Below are 12,541 nucleotides of genomic sequence, written 5' to 3' on the forward strand. Positions count from 1 at the left end.
TCAGAAAAAACCACGCAATTTACTAACATAACTCAGTCTCATAGTCTTGGGTATTTCGGCCACAAATCGAAACATCCATCGCTACATTTGGGAGAATGAAACTCCACCTACAAAAGGTGTAGTTGGAGTTTTGTCTTCTTTAATGACGGACGGAGGAAGTCAGTGTCAATCTTTGCCATCATCGAAAGCTGAACGGCTATCGAGAAGATTTTAGGGCATCGGGGCGAAAGGACGATAGGCAACTTCTGCCACCTTGTGATTCTAAATCCTAACTAATATTATCATCTGAAATAGTGCGTGTTCTACGGTTGATTTTTTCTGATGCTGGGTTAAAATCTTTGGTTTCCGGTAGAAATGACCCTAAATTCTTCTGTCAGAAAACGACCAAAGAAATGCATAGAAAAAAAAAAGTTCTTTAGTCGGCGACTAGAATCGAACCTACAACAGTCTTTTGATAATATCGTATTACTGTGTCAGAAGCGTTGCTATAAGGCTACACGGGAAGGTTACATAATACATGACATTTATTTAAATGATTATTTATATCAACCAGATCTAATTATATAATAAATCTGCGCTCTGAGCCCGATCCCCACATATCACAGCATCATTTAAAACTTGCTTATATCCATACATTTATGAAGACCAGGATGTCCATAAATATAAGTCTCCGCTTGCAAGCCTAGAAGGATCGAAATTCCCTTAAGTGTTATCTATCTTGTTTTATTAGCCAGAAGATAATCTGTCATAACTTTCTTACGACACCAACATATTTTCCCCATACACGAGCCGTCTGCTTCTATCAGAAATCGCATTCTTTCTTTGAAGTTAATATTGACATTATCAAGCAACAAGATGCTCTGTATATTCTATCTGCAGCTTACTACGACATACTGCACTTGGCAACATCTGCGCGAGGTCTTCCATCTGTCATATTGACAGTGCTCACAGCAACGCAAGTCACGAGCGCGCTAAAGTATATTTCACGCTATCTCACTACCATGCGATACATAATTGTTATATGTAACATTCACTGAAAATGTCAAACAATTGTTACCTTAGCAACTAATACGAAGTAAAATATTGGCTTGTAGTTTACCTGTAATTAAAAGAATCAATTCTACCATATTTAAATAACGAAAGCAATTGCTTTTAAACCTGTGTCTTCTGATTTCTTTAATTTGTCCTTTAACTACCCACGATTCAATCCCTCAAAACTAATTACGATCATTTGCCGTTGTTAATTAGTTGTCAACGTATGGCATTTTGCCCATCCGCTACTTCTAGTGTCACATTTAATGTGAGAATTTTTCGAACCGCTAAAAAAAATAAAATAAATTATTGCGGTGTCAGATTCCATTAGCGGTAAAGCACTCCCTCGGTAATTACGACGCATTGTGTAGCACCTCAATAAGTATTCTAACATTACTCATGCACGAGGTTGCTGTACATTGTGGAAATGTCTTAATTTGTCGCAAGACATTCAGTTCTTGTCGGTGTCATTCTGCGAAATGGAAAAATCAATGAGGATTAAAGTCATAAAGAACGTCAGAATTTGTCAACTACAACTTCATAACGTCTTCAGATCTGTTCTTAAGAAATCCTTATTGAAATCGGGGTGGAAGGAAGGAAATATTTGAATAAAAACTTAGATACCCTCAAATGTCAGTGGATTTTGCTATTACTGAGCTGGATTTTGGTGAAATTTAGTAACAAGTGGAATCTTACTGAATTATGTCTTTGTTAAGATTCAAACAGCCCACATTATTGCAACTGCATCAGTACATCGGCTAGAAGAGCCGTCTTATTATTGTATTAATTGCCATATTAAGTTGTGTGCTAATCACGATGGCTAGTCAAGAGACTTCCCCACACTTAAAACCGTGTCTTTACATAATTAAACTATGAATAAAAATGTCGGTGTTGAAAATCTATCAAAATGATAATGGAACCTCGTGTTAACTAAATGTGATCATAAATTCTCTTTCTTTATGACTAATATAGTTAAAGAAGGATTCTCAGTATAGTAGGGGGAATAGCGTCTCAGCTCTCCAACTAAGAGATCGTGGATTCGAATTCCAGCGGTGCACATGAATGCTTTGTCAGTGTCTTAAGACGGTAGATGACTCACTGTCTGATGGGAGACCACCACCGCCTTGCTTATTGGAGGTCTGGTGTGACTTACGAATTATATAATTCTTAAAGAAAGACTGGCTGTTATCAATGCAGTTCTTATATATCAAAACAAAGAAGATTGCAGTTAAAAACACGTATGGAAAACAACCAAGACAGCCTAAAAAAGTGCGTTTCTCAATGGCATTCTTATATAGAGAGATCATTCGTTGATACAACTAAACCTGTATCAGTTTTAATAAAGATTCTAAATACAAGATATCATTCGATTTCGTCCGGTCACAGAGTTCTTGCTTCGTATCAGAATTATTTTCTACTTAAAATTATCTAACCGTAACCAAAACCGAAATAAGATCTCCTAAATAATAAATTTCATTAAAATTTGTCAAGCCTGAGTCGCTTTATAACGCATTTGGAGCCTTGTATTTTGCGAAATGCACCTTAAAATTAAAACGAACCTTTTACTGAATTTATTACATTTAAAAATTAACTTACACATTATTTCTAAATTTAGAACTCAAGCCTATCTTAGTAATATTTAAATTTTCATTCTCCCCCGACTTATTCTTGAATAAACGGAAGTAGTCTTGTTCGTCAATATTGCATTTCTTGGCCTAATATAAGAGATAAATGCTTCGAGCAAGTGCGCTTCTCGGTAACCCCAATACTCGCTGCATGAAGACTTGGATCAAAGATGACTTCATCTTCGAGAATAATGCAAGCAAACGGAAGCTACGGTGGAATGAATTCCGAAATCAAAATCCCGTAGGTGCAGTGATGTACACTTTATTAAAACAGCAGTTTCTCTTTTGTAATATTACGAACCACGAAGTTTCAGTCACCTAAATATAGAACCAATCAGTAGTGAACATCCCACATGTTCCTCCAGCTTCATAACTGGAATTAACATTTGGAAGATGTGAAATATTTAGAAATAAACTTTATAACGCTATGTTCATTCGTCGAAAGCATCTTAGGGGACCATCCATAAATTACACGAAGATATTTTTTGGGAGAAAAACAAAAAAGAACTGCGTACGCTCTTCATCAGCTCAGGTGCAGATGTTAGTGGGGGGGGGGGATGGTGAAAATTATATCATAGAAAAATGTTTAGTAACGTTGATATATCCCCTTTCTTTCTACTATCACACTATCATAAAACCGCAATTATCTGAGCCCAAGTACTTTTCGTAATTTATCTATCCCTTACAATTCCTTTAAGCTACAAGTTTATTTTGAAACCCCCCGTTTATGATATAAGAAGGGAGGAAATGTTTAATTTTTCTTCTTCTTCATTCTTCCATATAAGAATCTAGAAGTAAATTAGAGAATGTAAAGAACTCAAAACCAGCTTAAATAGATGGAAGAATCGCAAAATTCTGGTGCAATGGTTAATATATTCAATTATAGCTGAATTAGGGAAAAGCCTGAGGTTCGTCACATATCTTGGAAGACACCAAACGACTTTGAGAAAGAAAACATCTGGCATGACGATGCAGCATTTGGATCACTGCAACCAACCAAAACCTACATCCATAATAAGCGCGTGGCAAAAATGTTCTTTATGTTGCTAATTAAGCTTAGTTCATCCAGTCGGAAAAAAGTTTGTCATTTTTAATTCTTTCTAACGAGAACGACTTTGTTCTCCCCCAAGTATATACGTTAAGAGCAAAAACAAACACCCACGAGAACAAAAAAATTCAATTAAAACACACCCTTAAATAATTAGAGACACCGAATCATTAATGCGGTTGGTTTAATGGGCTAATTCTGATTAGGGTTTCTCACGCATGTTTTTGCCGTGTTCGTTAATCCTTTAATGCTCTGTTCTGATCTTTCTTTATGACGCACTCCATTAAGATCACAGAGACGTGCCCTTAGACTTTTTTGCGATTATTTTTTATGCTTAAAATAATAATCGTATTATCTTTTGTAGTATGTTTTTCCGTATGGCAAGTGTCCGATATTTAATTAGACTTCCTTCAAGAAAATAGTCCCCTGGATTGGTGAATACGTCATTTAAACCCAATATTGAAGACTTCGGAGCATTTGGCTAAACGCATTCTAAAAAACTTGGAATGTTGTGCTACTCAGCATATGAAGAAGTTCAAAGTTCGGTTCAAGCAGTAAAACTCTTCCCTAATCTAGTTCACGTGGAGACATAAAAGTCCATTGCACGCATGATGCATTTCTGTAGCATCAGTGAAACACATCAGCGGCTGTGTATAACAAGGTTATGCTTGCCTACGCTATAACAGAAACTGTCCTAATACGTCTGAAATGTATTTTGACTAACACCAAACTTCGTCCTTAACGAGGTCCTACTGTTGAATTAAACAGATTAGAATGTAGTTACCCAAAAATTGACCGAAATTGCTCAGCAAAATTACATTTGTGTGGAAAATAAACATGGCTGCGTAGTTATTTGGATTAGACTATGAAGCGAATGTATTGTCTGTAGATGCGTGTGTTGAGAAACCTTTTTTTTTTATCTTTTCTGGGGATATTAAACCACTTCATTCACTTAAAACTCCTTATAAAAGCGAATCTTAGATGAAAAGCAAACTCATATCTTTCGAGCCATAAGAGATCGTCGCTTCCGACTATGCTGTGGAAATCCAAAGAATTTATGAAATAAATTCTTTGACAAATATTTCCGAATATAAAAACCCAGAAGATGGATTCCCGATGATTTATAGGGATTGAAATCCGCAGTTGGATGGCTCGTTAGACTGCAATTTCTCACAAGTCAGGGACGTTTGTAAAATCCCACTCCTAACGAGTTCGGAGTGGACACATTATCTTGGATATTTAGAGCATTTTTTAATATTTGTTAAATCGCCTCCGAGATTTCTTAAGACCATTTTCAGTGGGAAACTTTTCGAAACGACAGAAAATTATGTTAGAAATGACAACGAATAAACATAAGCCATGAATAGGTCTCGGTTCAATTGTTTAGATATGAATGATGTTGCTATAAATTAATTGAGACCTAAATGACCAATTAAATCGAGTGAAAAACAGAAATATTAAAAAGTTTTCTGCTTTTAGGTATGCGATTCGTATTCACTAAAACATTGCGTTGCTTTTAGCGTTGAAATAACACTTGAGATTCAATTTTTTTTCTTTTTTTTAACTGTATTGTCAATAAGAGACTAAGAAAACCCACAAATGCTTTAATTAATGCTAATATTTTCTTTCCTTCTGATGTTCTCCACAGTATGGCTTCGTACACTGCGCCTTAGAAGATCTGGTGGTGCAGCGGTTTGGAACAGACAACTGGGAGCGGATATTGTAAGTGGATTGTTTCCTGATAGTAACAAAATGAACTAAAAGCTAATCGATTTTCTTTTCCATTTCTATTGTAAATATAAAGTGAACAGAGAGGGTGGAAGTCTGCTAGGGATCTAGAAAAGAAAAGAAGACTTCATTTCTTTGTATAGTTTATTTATCACAACTCAGTTTAAACTTGGTGCTATTTTATTCCATACAACGACGAATACTTTTACACAATCAGCTACAGCACTAGATCGACGCAACAATTGACATTTGTAACAAGTTAAAAAAAAACTTGTTTTTCAATTGTTGAACACAAGACAGTTTTCAGCAGACGAACATTGCATGTACTCGTCAATATATTCAAAACTAACTCGAGTTTTAACACTATTATGTCAGAAAGTGTACGTATCGCTTATCAAGAATACCTTCATGATGGTTCTAACAATAAAACGAAAATTCCTCCTTTGGATGTAATTTCAAGAGAAAAGTGGATAAAAAAAATTATGTGAAAAGAGAATAGGCAAACGTTCTCAAACTTTGACAACACCTGCACACACGGTGAACTGAAATCAGAGAAAATGGAATTCAAATAACCGTATAGGGCAGAGATAACTAGTGGGAGGCTAACTCAGGTAGAAAGGAGATCAATAGAGAGAGGCGTTAAATTGAATTGGCATTCTCCGCTCGTAGAAGTTCAGGTATTCCATTAGAATTTGATGTAAACTGAGAAATCTCAAACTAATTGATATCCAGACAGGTAGATCACAGCTGTGGAATAGTATAAATGCGAATTCAAAATATTCTGTAAAACACCATTTGTTGAAGTCTCGTGAGTTTTCAAAATAAACGTTGAACGTACAGAATATGGTAATCTGACGAGCTACAATGGGGGTGAAACAGGTGTTGGGAGAAATAAAAAGGCAAAATTTTTCCAAAAAAAAAAAGAAGAAAAAAAAATATATTAAATTTTCACCCTAAAGGGAATTCGTCAGCCTAATACAAAATTAGCAAGGATTTTCTCTTCTAAAATAAAAAAAAAAGACTAATCAATCGGCCGAGGAACACATGAATATCAAAGCAGAATAAACGAAATATGGAAACAAAGGGATAAAAGTTGGACGTTGTCATTATTTTTTCTTTGGCTTTCTCTTTCCGGTGTCCTTTACTGTGACGTATTCTGTCGTTTTTTTCGCTGTTGTTAGGATTACTTTTTGTGTCACACTTCGATGCCCTCATCACGAGGATGCTTGTTTCCTCTGGCATCAAAACGCATCACTTACCTGCTTTTCCGTACCTCGTTAATTGGCGGCTTTGTTTCCAAGTTTTGCAGCGGGGAAAAGTAACAAGTGGTGAAAAGTAAACTCGTGATGGGAGAACGAAAAGAGATTCCCGTAAGAAGAGGTCTAGTTAGCCTTGCTAACTAACTCTGTTAACAAAAATGGGAGGGAGAAAGAGAATTGGACTTTTCTTTCAGGTTCAGTAACGATTGCATTCTTGATTGCACCGTTTTGTTTTCTTGTCGCATTCACTGACAGTAAGAGAAAATTGGATTAGGATAACTGTCTGCTCCGAATTTTCACCCAATCAAGAGGAATCATTCACATGTAACCTTCGCAGATTAAAAAAAAAAAAAACATTCTCAATGGTGATTTTTTTTTTCTCTTCAGAAAACAAATAAAAGGAAGCGACTTCTTTAATTAGATAAGTAGTCTACTGATAGTAATCATTTCCCGTGCAGCAATGCCCTAAAAGTGCTCATTTTTCTTTTCCTTATAAAAAAAAAAATATGGCCAAACCAACTAAAGCTAAGAGGGCAAAGGTCATCTTCTCCTACCACCACTGCGCTAAGGAGCCGCCTCTCTCTCGCTAAGGAACAAACCTACGCCGAATGCGATTCAGTACGAAAGGCAATAACCGACGCTTTTTCCATTTTCAGAGAGGTTAATCCACTTATAAGCCTAAAAAGCGATTCTTTTCGCCGAATGCCGTGCTAAATGTTACATCGTTCGAAGGTGGAATTACTTGACTGCTCGTATGAAAGGAGAATTTAAAATTAGGCAATTCCTTTAAGTACAGCACACTCGCGCGTATTTCTGTTTGCCATTTCTCATTTTTGCAGTCGAAAGCCTGCCGAGTTTCCTCATTGGAGAGTGGAGTTGATTCAGTGGAGAGAACACCGATTCTTCTACTAGGAGAACCCGTGTCCTATACTATCCGCCCCAAAAAAGCTCCAATTTTTTTACAATCCTTTATAAAAGGACGAAAGTATTTCTTTCTTTCTTCCTTTATTTGGACAAATGAATAAAGAAAAACTTCTACTTTAAAATAAATTCGAAGGATTGCATCGCGCAGTGCTTAAAACGAATACATTCAAATCGCCAACTTATTCCGTCTCACAACTACCGAATCACGCCTAAAATATCAGCCGATTCTTCCATCGCACTTTACACACTTCGTAGGACATCTTCGGAAAGTTACATTTTACGATGTAAAATATACAAAGAAAACACAAGCGTGGGCATTCTTTATTTTCTAGGAATTCTATTGGATTAAGTCTACAATGATGCCATCTGATTCACTCCATGCATAAACGAATCCATCAGTAAGCTGTTTATGCATCGACCATAAATAAGGTGTGGGTTACTTAGAGAGAGAGAGAGAGAGAGAGAGAGAGAGAGAGAGAGAGAGAGAGAGAGAGAGAGAGAGAGAGAGAGAGAGCAATGTATGCGTTCAAATGGGCGGAATAACTGGAAAAGGTCGTGACTAAAAATTAAAAAAAAATAACGACTTTAAAAAGGCATAATAATAGAAGATAACTGGGGTAGAACTCGTTTTCCCTGCTAGGCTACGTACGGTAGTGTCTCGGGCATACCAGGAATAATTGTAGGATTAACAGGACACCGTCGGCATGGAACAGAAAGCAACTGATCCAGGCGAGAGACTGAAGGATTGATAGGAGGTGTGAGGTCCTGCAGATGAAGTACAATCTGAACGCATCATGAGTCGGACACTTTCGAATGAGGTGTAACAGCAAGCAAACTATAGGTGGTGGTGACGTCCCCCCCTTCTCAAAAAAAAGGTAAGAAAACAGTACTACTATAATGTGCGAAATAACACTAGAAAATTGGGTAGGGATGGTATGGATGATTGAATTCAGGCTCCTGTTACTTCATGCTGACTGAAGGGATAGGGTATTAATTATCCCTTCCTTCAGCATGACGATACCGAACCATGGAGGAACCTAAAAAGCTTGTTGACATAACTATAAAGATTCGGAATGATAGTCTGGGACAGGTTTTATTGGAAATAAAGTCAGCTTTTTCCCCAAGGACTGATGGTACGATCTTCCCAGAACATTGTTACTTCCCAGAACCCATTTTTCTATGAGAAGTGTATGAGGTGTTCTTGAGATTGACTGGCCACCAGCAAATCTGATGGAAATAGAGGAATTCATTTCGTCATGTCCACCTGAGGTGAGGTATCCAAGTGCTTCTGGTACTTTTTGGGCTCGACCCTAGAATATCGTAATGCTTGCAGGGTCGGGTGTCCCACATACCATTGGGAAGGCATTGCTAAATGAACTAAGTACTGAGTGTATATGAATATACACTGCGATAATTGTAATGAATTTGGGTTTTAACTGCAGGGTTAGAATTGATCTAAATCATTTTGTAAAGTGATTATTTCCTCGAACAAGAGGATTTTTTATCTACAAAATTCGACAAATTGCAATCAAAGGAAATACGTCACTGATGCATGACATATAAATGCAGAAAAATAATATAACTGTGGGATGTTTACGAAAACATTTTGACTTGCATTAGAGCCCTGTCGATTTAAGAGATCCTCAAGAATGATAACATCATTTTGATCTAATATTTTATACAATTAGTTCTTTTTTTTCTTCTAAACGTTCACTTATAATGTCTGAAAGTTACTATTTTAACAACTAATGTCTATTTAATTATCCTTACTTTTAATAAGGTTCGGCGAGAAAATAAAGTTTTTATCCATCTGAATCGACAAAGTAATCCATATTTAATTATATTCATAGTTGATTATTTATTATAGATTTCCCATTAACTATTGAATGCTCTATCTTTATGTGCCGGATATAATTTTGAGTTCATAACATGACCAAATGAGCTGGTCATGTTATGAACTCAAAACCAGATTTCCTAACCGACTTAAGACCTTCGAAGGTACCATTTTGATGGCTGAATGCACGAGTGACGTCCATTTTCTCGTTTTCAATTAAGTGTCCACACGCACTTTGCATTGAATTTCCATTGATGTGATATTACATTACAATTAATTTATATTATTCGTTGCAGAAAGAAATCGGGAATCCGCTTACGAGGAGGTTCTTTTCTTATGCACCGAGTATACAGTGATGATCTCACTATGAAACTGGTCAAGGCCACAACAGAAGTTCTAGGTAATAAATGCTACTGGTCATTTGTTCCTCAATTATTGTCTTCGATACTATTCAATTTGCTTTATTTCAACTAGAATGCTTGTTGAAGAATCAAACAATGGTTTCAATATCACGTGATGTAATACGTTTGTTACAATTTACACTCCAACAATGATCAAACTTTTGCATTAAGTGCAATCTTTTCCAATACACGCTAATTTTAAGATCTTAATGACATGTTGGAGCGCGCTGATGATCATAAAAAAAAAAACGATGTTGCTTCGCTAATAACACAAATCCGAAAAGTATTGCGATAAAACCGAGTTTAAAAAAGGTACAAACAAAAGATAACAGCTACTTGGCGAACAATTGCCTGTTTTTAAGCATTTTTATTTCACACGTGAGATCTCACAGGAGGCTTTAAATTACAGTTGAATCAGAAATTAAAGATTTCGTGTGAAAGAAGGGAAATGCTGCTTCCAGGCTGTTGTTAAAGAGACAAATGAACAATTTTTTTCCTGAATTACCCTTTGGCATTTTCAGCATCATTTGTTTTATTATTCGTAATTTAATGGGTTTTATTTAGACAAGGTTTGCTGCACTTCTCAAAGTACGATGTTTTTGTATTTATACATTTTCCAGCACGGCGACGAGAAAAAAAAAAAAAAAAGAGTTTCCTTTAAGAACCGCAAAGTGGTCTATAAACCTTCGCATTTAAGACGGAGGCATTGTTCTTATTACTCCGTATTTCAGAGCTTCTTCTCCTGTCATCTCTCGCAGTTTGTCATATGCTTACGAATAGCATCGCTCCTCCCACCGAATTCAAGCGACTCTACTCCGTCGGGTGTTTACACAAACGCATTTTTTTTCTCTCAATCCTTTTTTTCTGGAACATTCCCTTACAAAGAAAACGTTTTTGCCATTTACTTGTTGCAAAAATATATAAGAAACTAAACTTTATTATTTCATGTACCCTCTGGGGGGGGGAATATTTTTACACCGAAAAGCATCCAACGGATAAGAGTTGTTGCATTGCGTATGCAAGAGTTTTGTTTCTAGAAAGACTTAAGGTTTTTTTATTCGGTTTAAACCTCTCTTGTGAACACCGTAGCGTATAAAGTCGAGAAAGAAATCCGCTCACAACAACAACAAACACTGAAGTAAGCGAAATTCATCTTTTTTCTACATTTAAAATGTTCTGTTCAGAATTTCATCTTTTGAAGAATTTCAAATCTTGCGAAGAATTTTTCACGCCACCTAAAGTGTACGTGATGCGAGAACGAATGCTCGTTCCTCCCCCGCCCCCTCCACCCACTAGTGGAATGGCTACCTGTTTGCAACAGCGAAAAGTATTCCGCATTAGACTAAATAATACGAGCGTTTTCTAATCCCCGAGGAATGTGGGGAAGGCAGAGCGGCATTAAAATCGGAATATAAAAATGAATGATTTTTTTTTCCAACCATGTTTAAACTTCGATCAACGCTCTTCAATTAAATAAATTTATCCGAAGAAAAAATAGAATGTCTTAAAACAACACCGGGTAGTCAAAGGTTGAAATATCTGAATGTCTGATAATATAACAAAAATAAATAAACCGAGGCCAGCATATCTGAATATTTCAACCACTCAATTGCGCGTGGCTTTTCAATTCTGCATTGAGAAGATGGGATAATTGTTTCCACTTTTTGGTCGATAATGAATTAAAAAAAACTTTAAAAAAAATGAGTCACTTAAGCATCTTCTGTAGTTTTCAAAATCTTATTTTGCGTAACGTACTTAACAGTTTTGCTTTCTTAAAATTTGAAATCATCAAATAAATGCCGAAACGAAAAATGCCCCAAAAATGACTTAAAACATCTGCGATTTTCATTTAAATTATTTTTCAAAATCTTGAGTGCGGTATTTTTAATTACACAAGATTTCTCGTTACACAAATATCGCCTTTCATCATAAAACTTTGTCTGTCGGGAGGTAAATGTGTCTGCCCGACACACATTTACTGAAGGCACTGCAACACATCAGAGAACAGATGCGTACAAATCCCCATCCGTATTTAAATTGATTAAGGATTTAACCCGCTTACAAGTTCAGGAAGAATGTGCTCTTTTAGCGAAGCATTATATCACTGAAATATAATTAGAATACTGCGCAGGATTCAACATTGTGATAACATAAGAATTCATTGTTAGATTTCTCCTATGCTTTTTTCTTTATTAGCATATGATCAGAAAGTTCTTAGATGGATCTTGTTTGCCACAGCTTCTATGGTTGTTTATTTGGCTAATTTCAGACAAACGAGTCTTCAAAATACAATTCATAGCTTAAAGAACTCGAACAAGTAGGTGTTGAATTGAGAGCAGCTTTTCAACTCGTCCAGGATCAGATAAAAGAAATCCACTGCATCAATTTCTTTAACGATTGTACCAAACCGCACGTAACCACAACACTACGTTTGTTTGGACCGTCAAAGCTCGAGGCTAGTCTCGACTGCCTCGCAAATATCATCCAAATGCCGTAGTCAAGTGTTATTCAAGTAGATAGTTACTGCAGCACTTAATTAATCCAGCGAAATTGGAATCTGAGCACAAATTTAGAATAAATTTCTAGGAAACCTTTGCGAGAATATCGTCGAAGCTATTTGGGACAGACGGAAAAGGTCATTCCATTTCTCCGACCGAGAAGTCCGTAAGCGAATCACGCATTGTGAATAA

General features: G+C 36.3%; 1 protein-coding gene across 1 annotated transcript in view; it reads left to right on the forward strand.

Annotated features, from left to right (window-relative positions):
- The window catches only part of LOC150107329 (guanylate cyclase soluble subunit beta-1-like), a 66,961-nt gene that overhangs the window by 14,447 nt on the left and 39,973 nt on the right, over positions 1-12,541 (forward strand). The window contains exons 2-3 of the mRNA XM_090391794.1: positions 5,354-5,427; positions 9,747-9,850. Of these exons, the coding sequence (XP_090247920.1) occupies positions 5,354-5,427; positions 9,747-9,850 (178 nt within the window). The remainder of the gene's footprint in view (positions 1-5,353; positions 5,428-9,746; positions 9,851-12,541) is intronic.

Source organism: Typopeltis vanoorti, chromosome 4 (genome assembly GCF_054136105.1).
Source record: "Typopeltis vanoorti isolate ZY-2024b chromosome 4, IOZ_Tvanoo_1.0, whole genome shotgun sequence".
Taxonomy (NCBI): domain Eukaryota; kingdom Metazoa; phylum Arthropoda; class Arachnida; order Uropygi; family Thelyphonidae; genus Typopeltis; species Typopeltis vanoorti.